This window comes from Schistocerca gregaria, chromosome 2, assembly GCF_023897955.1.
Source record: "Schistocerca gregaria isolate iqSchGreg1 chromosome 2, iqSchGreg1.2, whole genome shotgun sequence".
Classification (NCBI taxonomy): domain Eukaryota; kingdom Metazoa; phylum Arthropoda; class Insecta; order Orthoptera; family Acrididae; genus Schistocerca; species Schistocerca gregaria.
In genome coordinates this window covers 871,526,410-871,550,983 of record NC_064921.1, presented here as the reverse complement: position 1 = coordinate 871,550,983, position 24,574 = coordinate 871,526,410, and the positions used below count along the sequence as shown (strand labels likewise).

The window sequence follows — 24,574 nt, the reverse complement described above, 5'->3', positions numbered from 1 at the left end:
CCGAGTGGCAACAGAGCGAAGGAGACCTAAAACTAAGATTTATCTCACTAAGTTTTCTTTGTAAATAGCGGCAGAATTCTTTCGAACCCGTTACAGAAGTTAGTACAAATACATCACAGTCCCTGGTTCAGTGAATGTTCTAGACTTTATAAGAATGAACTTCTTTGCTTGACCTTTGTCTCACAATAATAGAGATCTATTACTTTCACATCAAATGGAATTGAAATAAACACACAAGATGATCGTCTTTTGAGATCGAGAAAAAGTGTGGTTATACGCGCAGACCGTAAGCACATCTGTCTGTCATTCACTCAGCAATTACGGTAAAAGAGAAGTAGCAATTTGTGGCACAAAATTCCTTACTCCATATAGCAGCAGCAAACATAGATAGATCCAGGATCACTAGCCATAATTTTACTTTTATGGACGCTGCAGCAAATACAGGCTCATCATAGTCATCATCATCAACCTTTTTTTCATTATCACATCAACATCTTGAACGGTTTCCAGCCCAGACTGGGTCTATCTGGATCGTAAGCCTCACGCATCAGTCCTGTTCTTACACCACCTTTGTGTGTTCACTCTGGTCCAGTCTTTGCCTCTTCTTTCACCACAATCCCCCAAACCTTTCAGCCTTCTATCCCTTGGTCTTCCAATTGGTCGTTTCTTCGGGTATCCATTTCATGTACCTTTTTGGGACTCTTCTGTTTTCCATTCTCTTTGTGTGCCCGTACCATCTTAGCCTTAATGTTTCTATCGTGCTCTGCAATAGTTTCTTCCTTCACTATTTTCCTTACTCTTTCATTCCTCATCCTCTCTCTCCACGTTACTCATATCCTAAGGAACTTCATTTCACATGCCCGTACATTACCCGTGTTTTAAATGCATATGTTAGTATTGGGATGTAGTAAATTCTATATATTACTTCCTTTCTGTTCTTTTCTAGGCTAGGTCCCTTGTTGGAAGCTGGTTGTTGATCCACTGTTGACTAGCTTGGATTATCGCAGTTTCACCAGAGCCCCGTCAGTCGCCAGTTTTCGGAGTTCCTTCAGGACCTTCATAGCTACCATATCGGTCCTGGGGCACTCTTTTTATGTCCTCTCTCTACTTCACCCTTGTAGGCCATCCGCAACTCTGCGGCGTTGCTTTTCTTTTACGACTTGGTCCTTTGAGAGGCAGCAAATATATCCTGCTGTGAAAAATTTTATGTTGTCTTAGGATGATCGTTTCGAGCGGAATTCGTACCAAGTAAAGATTTGTTCCTATTTCGTGTAGGTAATAGGTGAAAGAAGGTTACAGAGAAAGGAACACACTTCCTACCACTCGATTAACTAATTATTTACTCTTTCGAACTTGGTTTTCTGTTATTCATCTATTGCTTTAATGGTATGGATGGTATTCTGAGCGTTGGTACAAACATAAAGGAAGTAAAAAGTTTATAATTGTCAAATTATTACCGCCAGTCCTAAAGATACAAAACAGTACGTTCACAATCATAGAATACTAATGCAAATTATTGGAAAATCAGTTTATCGTGAAGTAAAACAAAAATCGATTGAGCCATCAGTCACTTCTCGCAGTGTGAAGGAGTGGAGTGTCTGTTTATTCTGCAGCCGTTCAGGATGTATTTGTGATCCTATTTGATCTCCGTATTTCAAACAATGACAGTGTCTGTCCATCTTTTGTTACAGAACTACTGAATGAGCAAGCAGGCTACAACGTGCCGTCATTTTTGATTTGGGGACATTTAATTTAAAACGCATTTGTTGCTGTTACAAGCTTGTACAGCCTACGTCATAGAATGCTGATTATCTTCTATTCCAGCTGAACTCACTTGGTTGTCTGCAAAGTGTTTACGAAACACGGTCTTTCGTCAGCGTGTCTTGCCATCTACAGGTGACTCTGTAGACGTCTACAGATATCACCTGAAGATGACGGCAGGACGCACTGTTGAAATATCACATTTCGTAAGCTACTGTACCCGAGAGCAATACAAACATGTGGCTGGTATCTTTACATTAACTTTCTGTCACCAGCAAAAATAATTCCGGCGCAAGTTGACTGTGAACAATGCCAAATTCCGCAGTGCCTTTTATTCTGTGCTGAACAGTAGCCGCCTTCGTGAGAGATGCTGCGTTTGGGAGACGTTTCACAAGTCGGGCGAAAACGAATGACGTAACTCTTCGACCATCTGTAGTAAGCACCTTTGGTCAGATGGATGCTACATTTTTTCTTTTTGTTTATTTCTCTTTTGTATTAGAAGCAGCGTATACTTTTCATTAGACAGTTCTAATTAGTGTCATTTGTTTCACCCTGTCGTTCTGCAAGTAATGATTGCAGAAGACTTCTGAGAAATGCCAAATGTACGGCTGTCTGCAAAGGAAGTCATACACAAGCTTCGTGCTGTTAATCACCTTGTGCGATGAGGAAAGCTCCGCCCCTCCCGTAATTACGGTCCACATGGCCACTGCGGTACTTAGCGACACGACAGATTACATTCACAAGGCGCTGAAAAAGAAAGAAAAGAAAAAAGTCACCTCAACTCTGTCCTTACTGACCACCAAGCCTCTGCGGGGACGTGCACCTACTCAGAAAAAGGTAGTTTTTCTGTACATGAAATACAGGGTGATCAAAAAGTCAGTATAAATTTGAAAACTTAATAAATCACGGAATAATGTAGATAGAGGGGTAAAAATCGACTCACGTGCTTGGAATGACATGGGGTTTTATTAGAACCAAAAAAATACTAACGTTCAAAAAATGTCCGGCAGATGGCGCTTCATCTGATCGGAATAGCAATAATTAGCATAACAGAGTAAGACAAAGCAGAGATGATGTTCTTTACAGGAAATGCTCAATATGTCCACCATCATTCCTCAACAATAGCTGTAGTCGAGGAATAATGTTATGAACAGCACTGTAAAGCATGTCCGGAGTTATGGTGAGGCATTGGCGTCGGATGTTGTCTTTCAGCATCCCTAGAGATGGTCGATCACGATACACTTGCGATTTCGGGTAACCCCAAAGCCAATAATTGCACGGACTGAGGTTTGGGGGCCTGGGAGGCCAAGAATGACGAAAGTGGCGGCTGAGCACACGATCACCACCAAACGACGCGCACAAGAGATCTGTCACACGTCTAGCAATATGGGGTAGTTCCGAGAAAACCCAATGTCATTCCAAGCATGTATGTCAATTTTTGCCTCTCTATCTACATTATTCCGTAGTTTATTAAGGTTTCAAATTTATACTGACTTTTTGATCACCTGGTACTTCACACATAGTAATTCGACTCATCGCATTTATAACACTTGATCACATTAAAACTGACATGTTTTGGGAGAAAAAGCTCAAATCTTCAGATTCACACCATCACTAGTTAGTTAGTTTCGTGTTCCAGTGTTAATTTTGCACGATACATCGTAGTGATGTGGAACGAGTCATTTTACACTCACGTCGCAAGTTAATTTGTACATATGGTTACATACTAAACATTTTTTTAAGGAAAGAAATATATACAGACGTTAGTTAGTAATTCCTAGACGCCACCACCACCACCACCACCACCACCACCACCACTACTTCCCTCCCGCCCACCCACCCACCTATAATCAGAACGAATAAAAACACAAATCAGTTGGTAATAATTACTAAATTTAGTCTGAAATATTTTTTCTATTTTTAACGAACTGCCGTATAGTTTTATTCGTTGAGATGTTCTTGTTATTTTGATATTGTGAATATGAAGATGGAAGCTTGCTCTTCCAATACGAGTTAGTGTTAATGAGCCCCAGACTGCTACGGTCGCAGGTTTGAATCCTACCTAGGGCATGGATGTGTGTGATGTCATTAGGTTAGTTCGGTTTAAGTAGTTCTAAGTGTATGGGACTGATGACCTCAGATGTTAAGTCCCATAGTGTTCAGAGCCATTTGAACCATCTTATTGACCGTATCATGTCATTTTTGTACTGCATCGGTGTCTGGTGTGTTCTGTATCGGTGACAGTGCAAAAGTGTGTGTTCTAGGGATCCACGTTCCGCATATGCACAAGCACCACTTCGGCAAGGCCATGGGACCTTGATGGATAAGATGCGCGACTACTTTTGTTAATCCATCGTTCAAGGAATGTTAGGATTAGTCGATGCGTCACCTGACGACTAGAATCTGCTGGAAGAATGTACTCATTCTTCTAGCCAAAAAGGATCTCTTCCAATAAAGCTGGAAACTCGTTTCAAAACACGTGTAGGTGACGAGGCCTTGAAAGACGTTATGGAAACACAAGAAGCCCATTCATCTGATTATCCATCATACCACAACAACATACTTTCAGAGAAACTTTCTTGAAAATAGATCTTCACAAACGCTCGTGGGTTTTCGTCGGACCACCGATGTGAATTTCAAGCGTTATTGATCCTATCACAAGTGATACTGGCTTCAACAGTAAACAGTATTTGTGGGATTACTCGCTGTTTGCTTAGCGATCAACAAAATTTCAATCATCTACCTTCATCTTCCCCACGGAGATGTTATTCTTGTGAAAACATGCTGTATGCATAAAACGACAGCAGAATTAGCCAACAAATCAGTACAGCGCAGTTTCACAACAACAAAAAATGACAATCGATGAATGGCCGGCCGCGGTGGTCTAACGGTTCTAGGCGCTTCAGTCCGGAACCGCACGACTGGTACGCTCCAGGTTCGAATCCTGCCTCGGGCATGGATGTGTGTAATATCCTTCGGTTAGTTCGGTTTAAGTAGTTCTAGACTGATGACCTCAGTGCTCAGGGCCATTTGAACCATTTTGAACAATCGATGAATAAGCTCATAGCAACTGGCGTGCCTAAACACCAAATGGAAACCTACTCTGATGGTCCAAAACATTATGACCACCTGCTTAATGAATTGTTTGTTCGTCTTTGGACCGAAATACATCACTGATTCTGAGTGTCCTAGGTCAATCAGTTTGTCGGTAGGTTTGTGGGCGTGGCCTTAAATGTCTACGCACAGATAATGTAATTCGCGTTAATTACAGGTCGCTGTCGGCGTACGCGGTGAGGCGCCTCGTAGCAATACAGATGGGTGCCATAGGATTTACATCAGGCGAATGTGGTCGCCAAGACATCATCGCGAGTTCACTACAATGCTCCCAAAACAAGTGTTGAACGGTTCTGGCTCCGAGACGCAGAAGATTATACCGCTGAGAGATGACATCGCCGTCGCGGAAGATATCAAGCATGAAGGGAAGCAGGTGGTTCACAGCTGTCGTACTACCTCAGGTCCCACGCAACAATACCTCCTGCGGCATAATACTGCTCCCACGACCCTGTCTCCGTGGCGTGCAGGTTTCGAGCCGCCATTCACCTCAATGACGGGGTTTGTGGAGACGGGACTATCGACCTAGTGTAGTAAAAAATGTGATTTACCCGAAGAGCCTAAACATTTCCATTGATCGACGGTCGAATCCCGATGTTCCCATGCCCACTGCAGTCGTAATTGACGATGTCGTTGGGTCAACATGTCAACATGCAGGGGTGGTCTGCTGCGGAGCTCCATGCTCAACATTGTACGATGAACGGTACGCTCCGAAACACTTGTGGGTGCTCCACCACTGTGCTCTTTCGGCAGAGATGCCACAGATCACCATCTATCCTACTTTACGGAGCAGACAAGCCTCCGAACCCCACTTCCTGTGAAGTTTTGGACGTCCAACCATTTAGCGCCTAGTGGTAGAATCATTGTCCTTCTATATTGGACAATATCATGAAAACATTCGACCATCTTCGCCGTTTTCGAGATGCTAGTTCACAGATTATGCGTAATAATAATCTGCCCTTTGTCAGAGTCGCTTATCGCAATGGATTTCCGCATTTGCAGCGAATATCTTCACTAGGGTGAGCCCCGTCCGCGTCTTCTCCGTTTACGTAATTTTGCTACCGCCCACAGGCGGCATCTAATATCACGGTGAGCAGTGGTGGTCATGTTTTGGCTGTTCTGTGTTTTCTCTGTAACCGACAAAATTAGGACAGATGTTATATGGAATGTTTTAAATTGTTGAACTGGCTCTGAGCACTATGGTACTTAACATCTGTGGTCATCAGTCCCCTAGAACTTAGAACTACTTAAACCTAACTAACCTAAGGACATCACACACATCGATGCACGAGGCAGGATTCGAACCTACGACCTTAGCGGTCGCGCGGTTCCAGACTGCAGCGCCCAGAACCGCTCGGCCATTCCGGCCGGCGAGCTGTTCTCTCATATTCTAATTTCCAGTCTCTTTAATACCAGAATCCCAGTAGGTAGAAGCCTAGGACAAAACGTGGGTTTCATCAAACAGAATCTTGTGTTTATTCGTGAGGCTGTGCTCAACAACTGCTGATTTCCCAAGTACGCCGGCCGGAGTGACCGAGCGGTTCTAGGCGCTCGAGTCAAGAGCCGCGTGACCGCTACGGTCGCAGGTTCGAATCCCGCCTCGGGCATGGATGTGTGTGATGTCCTTAGGTTAGTTAGGTTTAAGTAGTTCTAAGTTCTAGGGGACTGATGACCTCAGATGTTAAGTCCCATAGTGCATTGAGCCATTTGAACCATTTTGAACCATTTGGTCGAGACTGTACTTAATTGGGCACAGAAACTCTTTCACCTTCTTATATGATTGGAACATACAGGGTGATCAAAAAGTGAGTATAAATTTGAAAACTGAATAAATCACGGAATAATGTAGATAGAGGTACAAATTGACGCACGTGCTTAGAATGACATGGGGTTTTATTAGAACAAACAAACAAAGAAACAAAAATACAAAAGTTCAAAAAATGTCCGACAGATGGCGCTTCATCTGATACGAATAGCAGTAATTAGCATAAGAAAGTAAGATAAAGCAAATATGACGTTCTTTACAGGAAATGCTCAATATTCCCACAATCATTCCTCAACAATAGCTGTAGTCAAGGAATAATGTTGTGAACAGCACTGTAAAGCATGTCCGGAGTTATGGTGAGGCATTGATGTCAGATGTTGTCTTTGGTTCAAATCGCTCTGAGCGCTGTGGGACTTAACATCTGAGGCCATCAGTCTCCTAGACTTGGAACTACTTAAACCTAACTAACCTAAGGACATCACACACATCCATGCCCGAGGCAGGATTCGAACCTGCGACCGTAGCGGTCGCGCGGTTCCAGCCTGTAGCTCTTAGAACCGCTCGGCCACGATGTTGTCTTTCAGCATCCCTAGAGATGTCGGTCGATCTCGATACACTTGAGACTTCAGGTAAGCCCAAAGCCAATAATGGCACGAACTGAGGTCTGGGGACCTGGGAGGCCAAGCATCACCAAAGCGGCAGCTGAGCACACGATCATCACTAAAGACGCGCGCAAGAGATCTTTCACGAGTCTAGCTATGGGGTGGTTCTAATAAAACCCCATCTCATTTCAAGCATGTGTGTCAGTTTTTACCTCTCTATGTACATTATTCCGTGAATTATTAAATTTTCAAATTTATACTAACTTTTTGATCACCCGGTAGGTATTATTTCTAGTCTTCTTTCTTGTACTACCACCTCCTAAAGTATTAAGTATTCAACCTGAAACAGCTACGTAGCTTGCCTCCACAAATTGCATCTTCCCCCGCGGCCAGTATTAGCCTTCGTGTGTGGTGCCGCGTCATTTTGAGAAAACAACTGTCACTGAAAGCAAACTGCGATTGTTGTGGCCTTTCTCAGGTTAGAAACAGAGCATCGGTATCGCAGCCGGGAAACTTTCATGTAAACTGCTTCTACCTTGTCCGTTATCGACAAAGCGCCAAGTACGCTCACTATCGCAGTCCCCCGGCCGGCCGTCAGGTTCTAAAAATAAGGCCTGCCCGACTGGCGCCAACCCATGCACTCGCCGGCGCGCTGACTCGAATGAGAAGGCGGGTGACTCTCCGCTCGCGGTGCCAAGATGGAACCGTGCCACGCGCGCCGCCTTGCCAGTAGTGTGCACTTCCCGCTGCCCTTTCGTCCGACGCAAACTCTTGTCGGCGAGCCCAAAGACCAGCAGGCAGACGCGCGCGCGCGGGCGGCGGGTCGGCAAATGCCAGTGACCGGCGGCGGGGGCCACCTTTCTCCCAGGGCTGCGAACTTTCTCCGGAGCCCGCTGCCGCTGCCGCTGCCGCTGGCTTCTGGCCGTCCGGCAGGTGCGACGCCGGGCGCGAGCTTCGCGGCGCTCCCGCAGCGGCGCCACCGTCGCCCGAACGGACGGCGCAGGGGCCGCGTGTGACAGTTGTCTGCGCGCAGGTGCACGGGCCGGCCGACAGAGTCTGCACCGCCGTTTCCTCTGTGTTTTCCGGTGCGTGTGCCCGGCTCTGGGGCGAGCGAAACCGCGGGCAGGACTGTGTGTTTGTGGTGCCCGACACTGGGGACTCTAGATGTGTGCCGTGCTCCAGCTTCACTTGTGAGACGCCATGGCGTGACGCTGTCCTGGTGAGTGCAAACAAGTGTTCTGCCAATGGGAACAACTGTGCTTCTCTTGCAGATTGAAGACACACAAACTGTTGAATGGGATTGAAAAAAGCGTATACGAGGGCCTAAAAAGCTGCAGTACATTGCCGATAGTCTACTCGGCGTAATAGAGTCCTATTATATTACTAGACCGAGCTGTATTCATAATATGTCATGAACCATTAAGCACTGTATCAAGCTTTTGTACCTCCATAACTGACGTACTCCGCTAATTGAACGAAACTGGTGTACTTCATCATACGTACTTTCATCATTAAAAAAAAAAGCATTAGTACGCCGCAGTGTCAACAAGTGTTTATGTTTACTTTTGGGAACCACGTAACAACTGCCATGTGACTCTTTAATTAGGTCCACCGAAATCAAATGAGGATGAAATCGGCGACGATCCTGTGACATGAAATCCTAGCAACGAAATCCGTTCTTGCTCTGTAATTCAAATATCTTAACCAAACAAATTTTGCCAAATCGGATCTAGAGCCCGAACAGTGGAAAGCCAAAAATCTGGATTTGGGTTCTGGCCTGACACAACTCTCGTGTTTTATGTACAAAATGGCGTGGCACACACGTTCCGCTCTCCTGTTGACATTTGTCAATATGATGCTCAACGCTGAATTAGTATACCGAAAGACAGCGTCACAGACTCCGCTTCTGCCATTCCTATTTAGCGCGTTAATTGTCGTACACGTAGTGACATGCTTCACCGCCAGGACATGCCACGGCGTCAGGCGTAAAGCGCTCCAGTAGCCGCCGGTGGCTTCGTGGCAGTCAACATGTTAATAATACCCCGTGCTTTACTAACTTATTACACGCTAAGGCGAAGGCAGTTTGTTCAATGGTGCCACGACCAGCTTATCTAGTCTTCATCTCTTACAATAGCTTACTATATACAAGACTTGAGCACCAATCAAAAATAAAAACTAAGAGCATAGCAGTCTTCTTAACCGATATTCATGCTGACTGTTGATTGGTACTGAAGGGTGTTAAAACTTTGTCAGCTCGGAACTCGAAAGCACATTCCCAACTTTCCCGTTGCGAGTCATCAGTCACGGAACAACAAACAAAAACCCAGACTCTCGGTCGTCATATCTTGTACATTTCAAAAGATCATATTAAGGCTGTTTATGAATGACACAAGCTTTCCAGAAATCAATGACTCATTTAATTACTGTCTTAATATAAAGCGGATATCAAAAGCATCCTAAAACCGCAGGTTCACATAAACGTTGCACCTCTGTGCCATTTGGGATTTTTTGCGTGATTAAAACTTCCTGGAGATCACTGACGCGACCAGGAGTAATTAAAACTTTCGATCTGTGTGTATGCAATCAGTGATCCATTGGTTCTCATTCGATTTCCACCGTATGAGAGACTTTATGCAGTAACATTTATCTACGTGTATGAAATTGAGATCAACGATTTTATTATAAATTTCTGAAATTTCTGCTGATTTAGTCACTCTCTACCAATTTATCGTTGGGACGCGTGAGGGCAACATGTTGACTCTTTCTGTACAGGGTTAATTTTTGGTACACAAATTTACTGGCACCCCTAACAAATAATAATCACATTTGAGTTTGTCTAGATCTACATATAATACACCTGATGGTGGCAAAAAGTTGCCGAAACGCGTCGTGCTAACAAATATTGGTAACATGTGACTGATTATTAAAAATTAACAAAAAAGGAAAACAGTGTCTTGATGTTTCGCGACATTCAGAAATAGTTGATTTTGTGTTACTGTCATGTTCTAACAATCACCGACGGACGATTGAGGTAATGTTAAAAAAAGCCTATAATTTGTGGGCACCCTCTTCATTGCTTTGCCAGTATCTTGCTGCTACGTTGCGTAACGCCTGTGTGTGTGTGTGTGTGTGTGTGTGTGTGTGTGTGTGTGTGTGTGTGTGTGTGTCGCACACGTGTTGGGGGAGGGGCAGGGGGTCGCTTGTGTAGTTATCATTTGCTTTCAGATTCTCGTCGCACAAATAACGTTACTCTTCGGCTTTGCACAGTTAAGAAGTAGCACAGAGCCTCGTCTGTCTATCGCATTGGGGTTCAGGATTTGAGGCAATTAGTACCTTAAAGTTATTGATTTAAAGAAAGTGGAATGGTGGTGGTGGTTTCCATCGAGTCGACACCAAGTTGATCTACGTTCTGTGCTAGCGCAAATGGGGAATCAAATGAATATCTGTTCTGCAGGTACTGTTAGGACTTCTTAATTCACTTATTGGCATAACCAATTTCGAGATATTCAATCCGACTATCGAATGTTACGTGATAATGCGATTTCATATCGTGGAGCTAATCGTACAAATAAGTAGTCACTCCAGCGTCTGTGAAAGGCTTGTTTAATGCTGTGTGCTGACTCCCAGAAACGTTGCCGACTTGAACAAGATCTTGCAGTTTAAGTCTATAAATACTACAGGGGAAAAAAGACTGTTGGTCCTGTTGAAAGGAACTTCTCCTTAGGGAAACCGTGAAGCACCCCCGGGATTTCATTATCATGAACAGTACGCCACAGAATGTGCCGATAGTAGGCAGCTGGGTTGGGTGGGTACGGAACGTTGACGACACGGAATATGCAGTCCCAGGAAAGACAGTCCCCGCGTCTGGCAGAGCGTTCTGTTGTCCCCTTTTCCCCGGCAGGAAAGTAGTGGCTGGTCGCTCCGACTGGTTACATCAACCTTTCACTGCGGCCGCGCTGGTCGGGTCTGGTCATCCTTCACACCAGAGAAAGTGTCATCCCGCCGCGAGCCGTCGTCCTGGGGCTGTTTGTTGTGGAATTCCCCTGCAGGATGTCGCTGAGGGATTGTTACAAATTAAAAAGAAAAAATATGTAATAAGAGAGAGAGAGAGAGAGAGAGAGAGAGAGAGAGAGAGAGAGAGAGAGAGAGAGAGAGAGAATGTTGCAGCAAGCCGAACCAGAGACTGCGTTTTACAGGCAGAACACTTACAAGATGCAACAGATCTAGTAGAGAGACTGCCTGTACTGCCGGCCGCGGTGGTTTCGCGGTTCTAGGCGCGCAGTCCGGAACCGCCCGACTGCTACAGTCGCAGGTTCGAATCCTGCCTCGGGCATGGATGTGTGTGATGTCCTTAGGTTAGTTAGGTTTAAGTAGTTCTAAGTTCTAGAGGACTGATGACCACAGCTGTTAAGTCCCATAGTGCTCAGAGCCAACTGCCTGTACTGCGCTTGCCCGTCCTGTTTTGGGGCATTGCTGCGCGGTGTGGAATCCTTACCAGATAGGATCAACAGAGTACGTCGAGAAATTTCGGAGAAGGCAGCACTTTTTGCATTATCGAGGAATAGGGGACAAGGTGTCACGGGCGTGATACGGGATTTGGGGTTGACATTATAACAACTAGAGCGTTCGTCGCTGCGGCAGGATTTTCTCACGTAATTTCAGTCACGAACTTTCTCCTCCGTAAACGAAAATATTTTTGTTGACGCCGGGCTACTTTAGCGGAAACAATCATAATAAAGTAACGGAAATCAGAGCTTACACGGTAAGATATAGGTGTTCGTTTTTCCCGCGTGAGTGGAGTAACAGAGAATTATTTTAAAGGTAGTTTGATGAATCTCTTTTGTCCACTTAAGTGAGTGACAAATTGCGTGCTCCAAAGTTGTCTTTTGGAGGGATCAGCACTACCAGGATCGGATGTGATGGACCAGGAAATCTGCTTTTGAAATAGGCTGGTGGGGTAATTACGTCCAATGAAGGCTGAGGTGATATTGGCGGTATTTTATGAAAGACACCTCATCTGAAAGAAAACGTTTAGATCAAATGTGAAGACTATATGAGGGAACGTTTGACATGGAAAGGGTGGCAAGTGTCAGAATATAAGTAGTGCTGTTCGTTAGTAGGCTTAATGTGGACAGAAATGTGTAGTTGGCCTTTGGTGAGAACAAGATCAGCATCAAGAAGAATGGCATTGTGTTCTGAATAGCACCATGTGAAATTTAGTTGGAAAAGGGTATTCAAAGAGTCCAGGAATTTTAACAAATCAGCCTCACGTTAATTTCTTAGATTTCAGCATTTTTTCACTTAAGTGTGATTTGCAGTGTAGTAAAAAAAAATGCACGACATAAATTGCAGGACACATTCTTGACACGTAGAACAACAAATTACGTTATATGAACGTGCATGTGGAAACGGTTTGTTTCCAGGCTAGAACTCATTTTCTCCAACTCATTAATGATGAGAAACACACAAGAAGAGAACGTTAGAATCATAGAGAACATAAACTCTTGATGACGTCTGGTTACATTGTGCGCCGCCAGTGTTTTGTTTCATATGTCCCTGTTGCCATGCGACGTATGTCATTGCTTGTTTGCAGGTAACGTCAACCGTTCCAGCGATCAGTGCGACCACTGCTAGCACACTGGTTACTGCATAGAGTTACCATAGACTTGGCTCCTATAATGATAGTGTACATAAATGCAGAGATGGGATATGCCCATTTGGTGTATGGATTAGGTGACAGCAATGGCGCTGATGCTCAAGGTTTCTACAGGGAAAGATAGGGGGAGGTGGACCAATTGCCTGGCCTCCACGCTCTCCGGACCGAAACCTATTGAAATTTTGGGTGTGTGGGCATTTGAAAGCTTTTATGTATGGAAGGCCATTATAAGACGTTTAGTGTTTCCGTATCTGTATTATGGAAGGCTACGAAACCATACGCAGTACTCCACGGATACCTCAGCGCATCAGGGATTCACAATGAAGGCGGGTTGATGCATGCACCATTACCCACGTAGGGTATGTTAAACATCTCCTCTGAGAAAGAGTTGCCCGCATCTCGTGGTCATGCGGTAGCTTCTCGCTTCCCACACCCGGTTTCCCGGGTTCGATTCCCGGCGGGGTCAGGGATTTTCTCTGCCTCGTGATGGCTGGGTGTTGTGTGATGTCCTTAGGTTAGTTAGGTTTAAGTAGTTCTAAGTTCTAGGGGACTGATGACCATAGATGTTAAGTCCCATAGTGCTCAGAGCCATTTTTGAGAAAGAGTTGCGTGTGGCATGCTGTGCGTTCTGTTCGCGTGTGTTTCCCGTGACTAAAGAGCTGGAGAAAATGAGTTGTAACGTGGAAACAAAGCGTTTCCAGACCTATGTTCATGAAACATAATGTCTGCGTCTACGTGTGAGGGACGTGTCCTACAAAAACGTCCCTCGCCCCGTCACTGCCCCAACATAACATATACGTGCCGTAAAAAATATCATATATACTTATGGGATAAGGTAAAGTGCAAAACTAGAAAAAAATCTAAGTGCACGCTTACAAAAATAAAGAAAACAATCTTGGGACACGGACAATTCCATCGTATAATAGTCAACTGTCGGTGCAACTACAGAAGGTTGTTTTTATCCGTGCTGTATCTTTTTGAACTCCGTGGTCGTTACGGACTGTTGGTGACGAATGCAACCAGCCATAAATACTTTCTAAAAAGTTTTATTAGAACGTCAATACTGGCTTCGAGCTACCATGCCCATTATGCAACAGATCAGTTGTTGAACTGGTTTAGTCTTATAAAAGTCATATAGCAGTTGAGAAGGACTTTATTGATCACAGAGTGACGCGTTTCGGAATTATTTCCATCTTCAGAGTCCCAAGTGCAACAGATGTGCTCGCAACATGAGACGACAGACCTGTGTAACATCTTTATTATAGCATGCCAGTCTTCAGTTCAGTTCAGCAGTTAATTGAATTAAAATATAACGTTATATTATGTTAATTAAATATCTTACAGTGAGCAGTTGTGTTGCACTCCCAAGCCTTTTTTAATATTTTAATCCCCTCACTTAACTACTAATCTATTAAGATGATCCAGCGTGGAGCAGTAGCCAATTTACAAAACATGTAGTGTTTTGGTAGCTGTAATGATTTATACGACGTAGTTTGTTCCAAGTGTCGTCCACTGTTACCTCGGCATTTAACCCTCTGCCCACAAGGTGGGGTGGAAAACCATCCGCCTGCGCTGTTTGTCTTCGAGCGCATGCGCAATATAGCTCAGATCTTACCTCCAGCTAGTGTGTCCTTACAGCCCGGCAAGCTCGCAGTATTGGAGGGGTCACTTGCTCAATGGTACGTACTACCCGAGTGGCATTTCACTCGGCCTTGTCGTTAAGTCCTTCTAATGCACTTTATGGGGAGCGGGCTAACACATCGTTTAAAGGCTATTCACGTGTCATGTCACATATCTCCCCTTTATTACCAAAATTGTTCTCAAATTCATGCTAAATGTTTTAACAGTGTTGTAGCGCAAATGTTTTCTTTCAGTATTACCTACAATGAGACAATCACGCGGTATGAGGTCCGGTGATTTCTGAGGCCGATTGATTTTCGCCCCACTTTCCTATCCACTTATGAAAAATGTCATCCAAAGGTATATGGACGTTTCACCCGTAGTGCGGTGGAGCCACGAAATGAGGTTATTCCGTACCGCTTGGAGTACAGGGGTATTGTGCAATAAATAAAAGCTCCTCTTAGCATTTCAAATTACCGTTCCGCAGTCACGATCCCATAGAAAAAATAAAAGCATATCACTCTTTGTTGCATATACCACCCCAAGCCCTAATTCCAGAAACTTTTAACTCCTCCGTACAAACACATCGTGAATTTTCGGATCACCACTACTCGCAGTTGCCTTTGTTAAGTCTCCCATTTAATTTAAAACATGCTTCATCAGACCACAGGAAGAATTCAAAGACAAAGTTATTGGCTTCGGATGTAGTGTTTTTGATATTCTTTTTAAACTTCTATCGGACAATTATAGTTCCTTAGAAGCTCGCATATTTCTCGGGTGACTGAACGGCTGTCTACGCAACGAGCTGCAGATTTCCTGCAGTGGTTAGTTTTGGGCGGCCGCTGCGTGCTAAATCAGCTGCAGAACCTGTCACGTCGAACCTTCGACTTTATTTGTGGATAACTTATCTGCATGACACCTGTGTGTGCGGGAACTTTTCAGCGAAAGATCGTCTTACATCTCCAAAATTTCGATCAAATTTCCATAGCATCTGGAAAACAAACACGCACTTTCTGTAGACAAATTTCTGTTCATAAAGCATATTTTCCAAGTTTACAATGGATGCACAGTTCACGTCAAGGCTCCAATTGTCACTCAATAACAAGAAACGAGTTCTGCCATGCCAAATTTCACTGTGCGCAGGTTTCGCGATTGTTTACAGTAGGGTATATTACGTACGATAATATGGCCAGTGCCATCACCCGATTTCCAAGGAACTTATCTCAGTGGAGGAGGAGTCAAAATAAGTGAAAATTTCTCTCTGCCTATCCATAGATACTAGAACGTTCCTGGAAAATGACGGTCAAAGTTTTCGAGGTATTTTCCCGGTACTTTACTGTGCAGTGTCCCAACACGAAATAGTGGCTCAGTGGTTAGCGTCGTGGCTTCTTAACTTGGCACCCTGTTTTGGAAACCCGACTATTGTTTTTATTTCATTTTATCGGTTTCATTTATTTACCCATATCCGCAGAGAGTTAATACACGAATGTCTCTTATAAAAATTAGAGGATACAAGGCTGATATATTAATTGTAAAATTACAACTGGATTTCACAATAAGTGTGTCACATTACGTATAACATATTTAGGTATTGTATGTTGAGGGATAACAATCATTTTAAATTCTCCTATTCTGATACTTCATTCTTCAGGAACATTTGGTGCATTCTCTTAGATGATACCGATAAGGGAAACATGCGGAGCATAGGTCTTCCGAACTCTGCGAAAATTGCGCGTAGGCAGATTTGCCACAGTGACATTTCTTCGTACGAATCTCACTCGGAAACGAAACGACGTAGACATTGGCAATAATTTCATGGCAAACCGTGCATAACGGAACACTTTTCCGAAGACTACCAGGCGCTTCAGTTTGGAACCGCACGACCGCTACGGTCGCAGGTTCGAATCCTGCCTCGGGCATGGATGTGTGTGATGTCCTTAGGTTAGAAAGTAGTTCTAAGTTCTAGGGGACTGATGACCTCAGATGTTAAGTCTCTTAGTGCTCAGAGCCATTTGAACGGAAGACTACCGCTTGCAATTGATTATCTATCAAGATACACTACAGGAATCACACCGAAAACAATTTCATTGTGCATTAAAATAACTTTGTCCTTACTCGTCTATTAGTTGTGTATCTGGTTAATGAATTTTAAAAAAAAGAGTGAGAAAATTATTTGGAATCATTTTCGGAAAAAATTCTGTAGCATCTCTTGATTCAAAATCAATTACAAGCGCCTGAAACCCAATTACAATTTTACCATTAATATAACGCCCTCGTATCCTCTAACTTAATGGAAAAACATTCGTGTAGCAACATTCTACGGGCATGGATAAAAAAATGAAAAATAAAATAAACACTAATCGGGTATCGAAAATTGGGCGTAAAAGTAAGACTCTGCAACGTTAGCCACTGTCCAAATAGTTTCAGCTGGAAGGATAGCGCACTAAAAGGCATCTACGTCGAAAATTTGGACTGTCGTTTCCTCAGAAACGGTCGAGTATCTATGGATAAGCCGAGACTCGTGTCCGCTTATTTTTACTCCTCCTCCACTGAGCGAAGTTTCTGGAGTATCGTGTTGTGGCACTTGCCGTGTTCTACTCACGACTTTATTGTGGACATGGAAAATAGCTGAGAGCTATTCTCGTCCTTGAATGACATTTATCATCCTCGGAAACAGCGTGCTGCATCACTAATACGGCGCACCAAATTATGCAGCAAATCACAGCAGTAGTGTTTCAGCGATTCCTTGCATAAACCTCGCTGTCACAAACCTGCGACAGCTGAAGGTGGCAGTGCGGCGATTCCACGTGACACTCCGCGGAAGTTTCATGTGGAGTGTGCTCCATGGGCAAGTATTCATAGCCTGTGGTCAAGCAGCGGGGGAGCTTCCCATAATCCCTGGAGGAGGCGCAGACCCATGCTGAAGCCGGAAAGACACTCTTGAGTGCCCTCCACTGGGGTCTCTCAATGGCCTAATCCCTCGAGTCTTCAACGGCGCACGATACACCACCTCTTACCTACCCAAACCCGAACCGTGAATATATCGCGCTACTTTACAGGAGGGAGTCGCTACACGTTTGCACATCAGCAAAAGAGGAAAATCTGTGTAACCATTTTCCGCGCTATGGAGTGGTCTTGCACATCTCGCACCGTTGGTACGCGATTCTGTCGAACAGGTACAGGAACTTAAGTGTGGTTTTCCATCATTGATACAAGAAATTTTCAATCTGTCTCTCTTTATTTTCTTTCCGTATCATCACTTGCTTCAGTTTACATCAGTAACGTGATGAATAGATGCAACGTATTACGTCAAATAGTATAAGATATTACTGACTAATCGCATACTTACTATATTTGAATATGCGCTTATACTCGGAAGCCAACGGCCTTGCCGCAATGGTACCACCGGTTCCCGTCGAAGTTAAGCGCTGTAAGGCTTGGATGGGTAACGGTCTGGACTGGGCGAGCGCTGTTGGCAAACGGAATACGTTCAGCCCTTGTGAGGACAGTTTAGGAGCTACTTGATTGAGAAGTAGGGGCTCCAGTCACAAAAACCTACAACGGCCAGCAGAGCGGTGTACTGACAACATGCCCCTCCATATCCGCACCAAGTGACGCCTGTCGCCTTAGGATGACGCGGTGGTCGGTCGGTTCGTACGGAACTATAGTTGGTATTATCTGCCGAAACTCTTGATAAGAAGAAAAAGTTAATGTGTGATTTACACTGAAACTTTTGTATGTAAGTGCATCATGGTCGTAGACCTCTACAAAGACTTCCCGTTTTCCTTTTTCGATCAATGTTACATGCACAGGGATCCCGTCCTCCACCAATCGGATCCTTGTTCCCACCGGTGTCAGATAGTTGGCGTGTATTCACCGCGCGACATTTCTTTAACTCGAGCGACTGAATTATTTCTCTTGCCATAATTCACAGAAAATTTACTAAATATAAAGGAGACCGCAACGCCTGTGCGACTCATTGCTGCATACTGCCCTACTTTTGAGTTCAGTAGAAGCGTGACAGCAGCGGAGGCATCCAGAAACATTTGTGCCACGTATGGGCATAATGTCATTCATTGGACGGAGCAGGCAAGAAAATGGTATTCTCTGTTTGAGGAGGATTGTTTTGACTTCAGTGACCCTCCATGTTCAGGAAGACCTTCGAGATTTGACGAAGATGGTTTAAATGCGTTAATCCACAATGATATACGTCAGTGTACCCGAGAACTGGCAAATGTGGTGACCATTACATCATCATGCGACATTTTCATTCAGTGGGGAACGTTAAAAGCTCTAACCCAAAATCACAAAAATCGTGTGCATCTCGGCTTGCTCATCATCAGTTGCCTCGTGAACAACACCCACCATTCCTATCACGCATCGTACACTGGTGACGAGAAACAGTATCTTTACGCTAACATTCGGAAAAGAAAGCAGAAGATCCCCGTACAAAAACTAGCACGCATCCATAAAAGCTAATGTTACGGAACAGGTGGACAGCGACAGTGTGCTGTTACGAATTGCTCCCCCGAGGTGTAACCATCACTGCTGGCATTGATTGTCAACAGCTGAGACGTCCTTCAGACGCGGTCCAAGAACGACTGCGTGAAGTGATATTGCTGGACCATGACGGCCGCTCACATTCTGCTAGACCGAGTAAAAAGGCTGTACAGGAGCTGCGTTGGGTAGTGTTTCCGCACCCACTTTATTCACCTGATGTTGCACCCACAGGTACTTCCTTTTCGTATGAAAAGGCAGTATTTGTGTAAATATAGAAGTAGAGTATATTAGTGACGACCACTCTCTGTTGTGTTTATTAAACTTACGGAAAAACGCTACTAACTTACGCTCCAACCGAATAGTTACCTCCACTTGCAATAAATGTAGATCGTTCAAGGAAACATTAGAAAGGAAGCTGCGTATGATGAAGTAAACAAGAAAGAGGTGTACTATCTATAATTATACAATTAAAGGCGCCGCATGGTGTATGCCAGAGTAGTTCTAGGAAGACTACACTCTCCTTTCTTCTTACGCACCACTCGCGAATGGTGTTGGTAAACCGCTGTGGGAGCTATGATTTCAGTGGGTTTTTCGACGCGAGACTCTTCGGAAGTTTGCGCTAGAATTTTTTGACATCAATCCTGTTTATAATGCACAACGGTTGCCTTGTAGCACCTACAGCAGAAGTATCTTCTTAATGCTCACTTATTGAATAATTCTGAAAAAGAGAAACAAAATAAACCTCCGCTTTTAGTTGGATCTTTTTATATCCAACTTTGTAAAGGTCCCAGAGACTGAAAAGCAAGAAGAATCAATCGAACAGGTGAAACTTAATGGCAGATTAAAACTGTGTGCTGGGCCGATACTCGAACTCGGATCCTTTGCCTTTCGCGGGCAAGTGGTAGAGCACTTGCCCGCAAAAGGCCAAAGGTCCCGAGTTCGAGTCTCGGTCCAGCACACAGTTTTAATCTGCCAAGAAGTTACATATCAGCGCACACTCCGCTGCAGAGTGAAAATCTCATTCGGGAATCGAGCAGGTGTTCTGAAAGTCACTTACTTCGTGGATGAAATAGGTTTCCGTAAGATTGTCTTAATTTACATCAGCTTCAGATTATTTTTGTGGCCGTTGCAGTATAGGTTACTGCTGATGGTTACTCCTAGATATTTCGAAGTAGTTACTGATCAAGTGATATGCCGCTAACAGTGTGATCGATCAGTAGTCTCCCTCCCTCCCTCCCTCCCTCCCTCCCTCCCTCCCTCCCTCCCCCCAAGTAAGCCCGGTAGACGGCGTCAAGTTTTATTTACGTTCAGGGTCGACTGCTACTCCCTGAACCAACCGTCAATGCAGCGCTTTTTCCCAAAACGTAAGAACAGATAGTGTGGATCGGAGAGAATTTGTCAAGGCCTGTCGGTGAACATCTCTCCGCCGGCGGGCGGGAGGCTGGGTTATTATCATAAGTGCTACCATATTAACTCCGTTTTGTAGGCGAACGCTCGACGGGTGTCTTGAGTGAGGTGGTGTGGTGAGAGGAGAGGGGAGGAGAGAGGAAAGACAGGCCGCTACCGAAGGCCGGCCAGCGCATTGTTACACGGGACAGGCACAGGTGGCCAGCCAGCCAAGGCCGCGCATTGTTCCGCCGGGCAGCCACGGCCGCGTGTGTGTGTGCTCGCAGACACACTCTGCACATGTCGCACAGCCGCGGACACATTTCAGATCGTCCTGCAGTCGTTCCCATCGTCTTCCCCCTCACTTCTATTTCCTCGCCCCCCTCTCTTCTATTACCTTGCCCTCTTTTCTACTTTCTCTCCCCTCTCTTTTCTAGTTTGTCGCCCACGCTCTTCTAATCCTAGTTCTTCTTCTCCTTCTTATCAACCTTTTCTCTCATCACTCTTTTCTTTTGTGTTCATCCTAACTGGAGCCTACAGCGACGAAAGCTCGAATTGCTTGAAGCATTGTGTTGTACCGGAGAAACGACGCTGGAGGACTCTTCTCTTCAGAATCTCTGTATAAGTTCGACAGTCGCTGATTATAGGTTCCTAATGACAGACGTCGATATTTCATGGGAGTTTCTCCATTTCGCTTGGCCACCTATATCCCGGAGGTGTTGTTGCCTTATAGGGTTCTGACTTTCCACACATCAATCCCATAAGAACGTCAGGATTGTTCTTCACAAAGTTAGTTTCATTCTTCTGTTAAAATTTTTGGTCTGAGAAGTTTTGATCAAAGTCTAAAACCATTTATCTGCGGGAAATGTCTTACTATGCCTCGCACAAATGGAGACGAAACTGGCCATAAAAGAAAACATCCATTGCATTGAGTTCATTTACGCTTCAACGACCTCCCCTTCCCACATCATCCCATTCCTTCCCTATTCATCAGAGACGGCGTTCCACCTACGCTGACCTTGACATTCACGAGCCCTTTTCTCTGTGGCATGAATGAAGTGAAAGTAGTCATGAAACAAGAAAAACCACTTAGAATAGTGATGGTCTGCAAACTCCCATTATTGTTTTGCTCTTGGGTCTGGTAACTTTCTGAAGGTTTCAGTCCCAAGACTTTGTCAGTATCGTGTTTCGTTCTTTATTTATTATTTGGACACAATGTGGCATGATATCCCTCAGGAGGACGGCCAACAATTCTGCCAACCAGTACTAAGAAGAGCAACTGCTTGTATGTGGCCAGAAATGAACTGAAGCGTTACTGACTTCCTGAGTTTGTGAAGGTCTTCCTCTTGAGTAACTCATCCAGTTCTTCTGAAAATGTAATCATTTATTTGTCTGTACATTTGCATCACATCTACTGGTTTTCGTACCATTTTTGGTGGGTCGTTTTTTGTCTTAAAATGTAAATGAAAATCGAAAACATTGTTTGCACTAGTTACCTTGTAATGGTTCGCACAATGTCTGACTGATGGGAGTTGTATTAAATTTTTAGGTTCACTTGTCGCAGCTGATGACTACTGTTTTGTTAAGTGACAACATCATTGCCATCACCACTATAATCATCGTCATGGCATCGCCACGATCACCATTGTCGTTGCCGACGCCACGATCACCATTGTCGTTGCCGTCGCCACGATCACCATTGTCGTTGCCGTCGCCACGATCACCATTGTCGTTGCCGTCGCCACGATCACCATTGTCGTTGCCGTCGCCACGATCACCATTGTCGTTGCCGTCGCCACGATCACCATTGTCGTTGCCGTCGCCACGATCACCATTGTCGTTGCCGTCGCCACGATCACCATTGTCGTTGCCATCGCCACTGTCACAACGATGATCACTGTCATCATCATCATATCATCATTGAGCCCCACCATTGTCACCTCTGTCACTACCATCACCATTACAGTCATCGTCATCGTCATCGTCGTCGTGACAGAAGGTTCTTGCTATTTATGCTGAAGGAGCTACATTGGACTGCATGTTGTTTAGGTTTCTAGAACCTTTGCTAGGTGATCTAGTGATATGCCCCACCATCAATCCCATATAAAATGTTGTGTATGTGAAGGCTGTATAATTTAGCTACGAAACGTTCTCAGCTGGTAATAATTTGTCATTGGGTGGCTCATTGCCTAATTACGACCTTGCAGTTCGATTCTCAGTGAGTCCTAGGATTTTTTGTGACATACTACTTTTTTAACCTGCGCCAGTGCTTTTAATATCAAAAATTCCGAGTAGCAGCTTGGTTCGGAGTCCATCTTAAACTGTATGTCCCCGTATAGCTGGCTGGATAATTGTCTGTTGTAAAGGTCGGAGGCAGACTTGGGCGCTTGATTTCCAATAGGACAATGCCTAGTAAAAGCACCGTGGTGTCCAAGCTAACTTTCAGATTGATGACAGTTTTACGTTATCTTTAAAAAAAGAATGGTCCCGACAGTGACAGCGAAGCCTGCTTCTGAAACACAGAGCTCTCCAAGCTGAGCAGCAGCTTACAGCAAATTGACGCCTGCATTCTCACGGCTTCGCACCACCACTGTGCGGAGTCTGGCCCGATAGGTTTGACCAGTAGAAGGCTCGGCGGCCGCCGTACGCTGCAAGAAGCTGGAGCAGCAGCAGCAGCAGCAGCTCCTTGCGGTTCGCACCGCCTCCCAAAAAAGAAAACAGCCGCTTTGTGGCCAACCCCGCCGCCGCTGCGCGCACATACTGTGCCGCCCATTTTCCTCCGAAGCCGCAGAGCCCATGTGCCATTAGCGACTACAATTCCTCTTTTTTCATCCGAAGCCGCCCTGTCTAATGGTCTCATTATTTCGTTCCCATCAACGGGGCTATCTCTTCACGTGTCAGATGTTAACAGTTACATCCGTGACTCACTCGGCGTAACAAGAACTTGACGTCAAAGCAGTCCCTGGATGAATGCGGTAGTTGATTATGCTACTTAAGCCCAGCTAATTGCCCCCAGGCAAACTGTATTGCACTGTAGTGTTTTTTTAAAACGTGAAATGAACCGAGGATCGCTATTTAGATCGTACCCATTAGCTGCTATACCGCGACCCGCCGTTCACTTGCGAAGCTGCCTCGTGTACGACGCGCTGAAGTCTGCCTCTATTGCACGATTGTATCGTCGGTCATTACTTGCGAGGAGATACGTGTGGCATTAAATTAGAAGCTGTCGCATAATATCTCTGTACGGCTGATCAACAAATAAGGCAGCACACAGCTCCGCATTTGCTGCAGAGATAAGAATACTCCCAGTACCGGCATTCGCTTTGAAGTGGAAGGAAAAAGAAAGCAACGATTTTCTTGCAACTAATCGGAGGAATCGGCTCGGTATTGAAAATTAGTGTCAAGTAAACTGCGATTTAAATCTGCTCGGTAACAAAGGCGCGTTGATTCGGATGAAGAACCCGGGACTCCCATTATAATCATTGAAGATAAATTGCTAACTGGTGAGGGCAGTTATCGTAGAACTGGAAGATAAGGAAGATTTCTGACTGAGTCGAAAAATTTTAATTTGCCCATTATGAAATACGTGTGGAAGCCGGCAACAGTGTTGTCACTTTCTTTCAACTTCACTGCTTTATCTGCAGTCAGTCACGCTCTTTCTGGGTTTCGGAAAATTACTATCCTTGTCAGATGCGGTTTTCGGTTATGGAATGGCAACCTAAATGTGATGCTTGCTAGAGGCTGCTGCGGGGTTCTGGAAATTTTAGAACGATTAATGTTCCTATAACATTACAATAACATCGATGGTCAGTGGCAGACATCATAGAGGCTCTTTGAAATAATGTAAAGATACAACTTCCACATGTTGGCTATTTTCGCAGGAAATCGGTTTGCTTACATAGTGTATCCATGGGCCATATGTCATAGAAGAATTGTCCATAGAATTAAAATACGTTAGTTATATTTGCTCAAGTACAGCGACATTTAGTCACAGAAAACAAGTTTTGAATGCCAGAATGTGGAAAAGTTGTAGAAATCTTTATTTTGGACGGACTACTTTGTTGGAATGTGGCGGAAGCAGCTAAAGTGGTGAGAGGCGCATAAACTTGTTGATTTGGGGTCTTTACCGTTGGGGCAGCGCTGGAGTGCGGATATGACCACTTAACTGGAATA

General features: G+C 44.7%; 1 protein-coding gene across 6 annotated transcripts in view; it reads left to right on the top strand.

The window, feature by feature from the left end:
• The window catches only part of LOC126335266 (uncharacterized), a 1,744,002-nt gene that overhangs the window by 1,346,942 nt on the left and 372,486 nt on the right, over window positions 1–24,574 (top strand). Inside the window, exon 1 of one of the 6 annotated variants that reach the window (XM_049998321.1) lies at window positions 14,467–14,574. The exons of the other annotated variants lie outside the window; for them this stretch is intronic. Coding sequence (XP_049854278.1) covers window positions 14,572–14,574 — 3 coding nt within the window. The 5' untranslated portion in view covers window positions 14,467–14,571. Of the gene's footprint in view, window positions 1–14,466; window positions 14,575–24,574 lie in introns of those variants that run through there. 6 annotated transcript variants of the gene reach the window in all.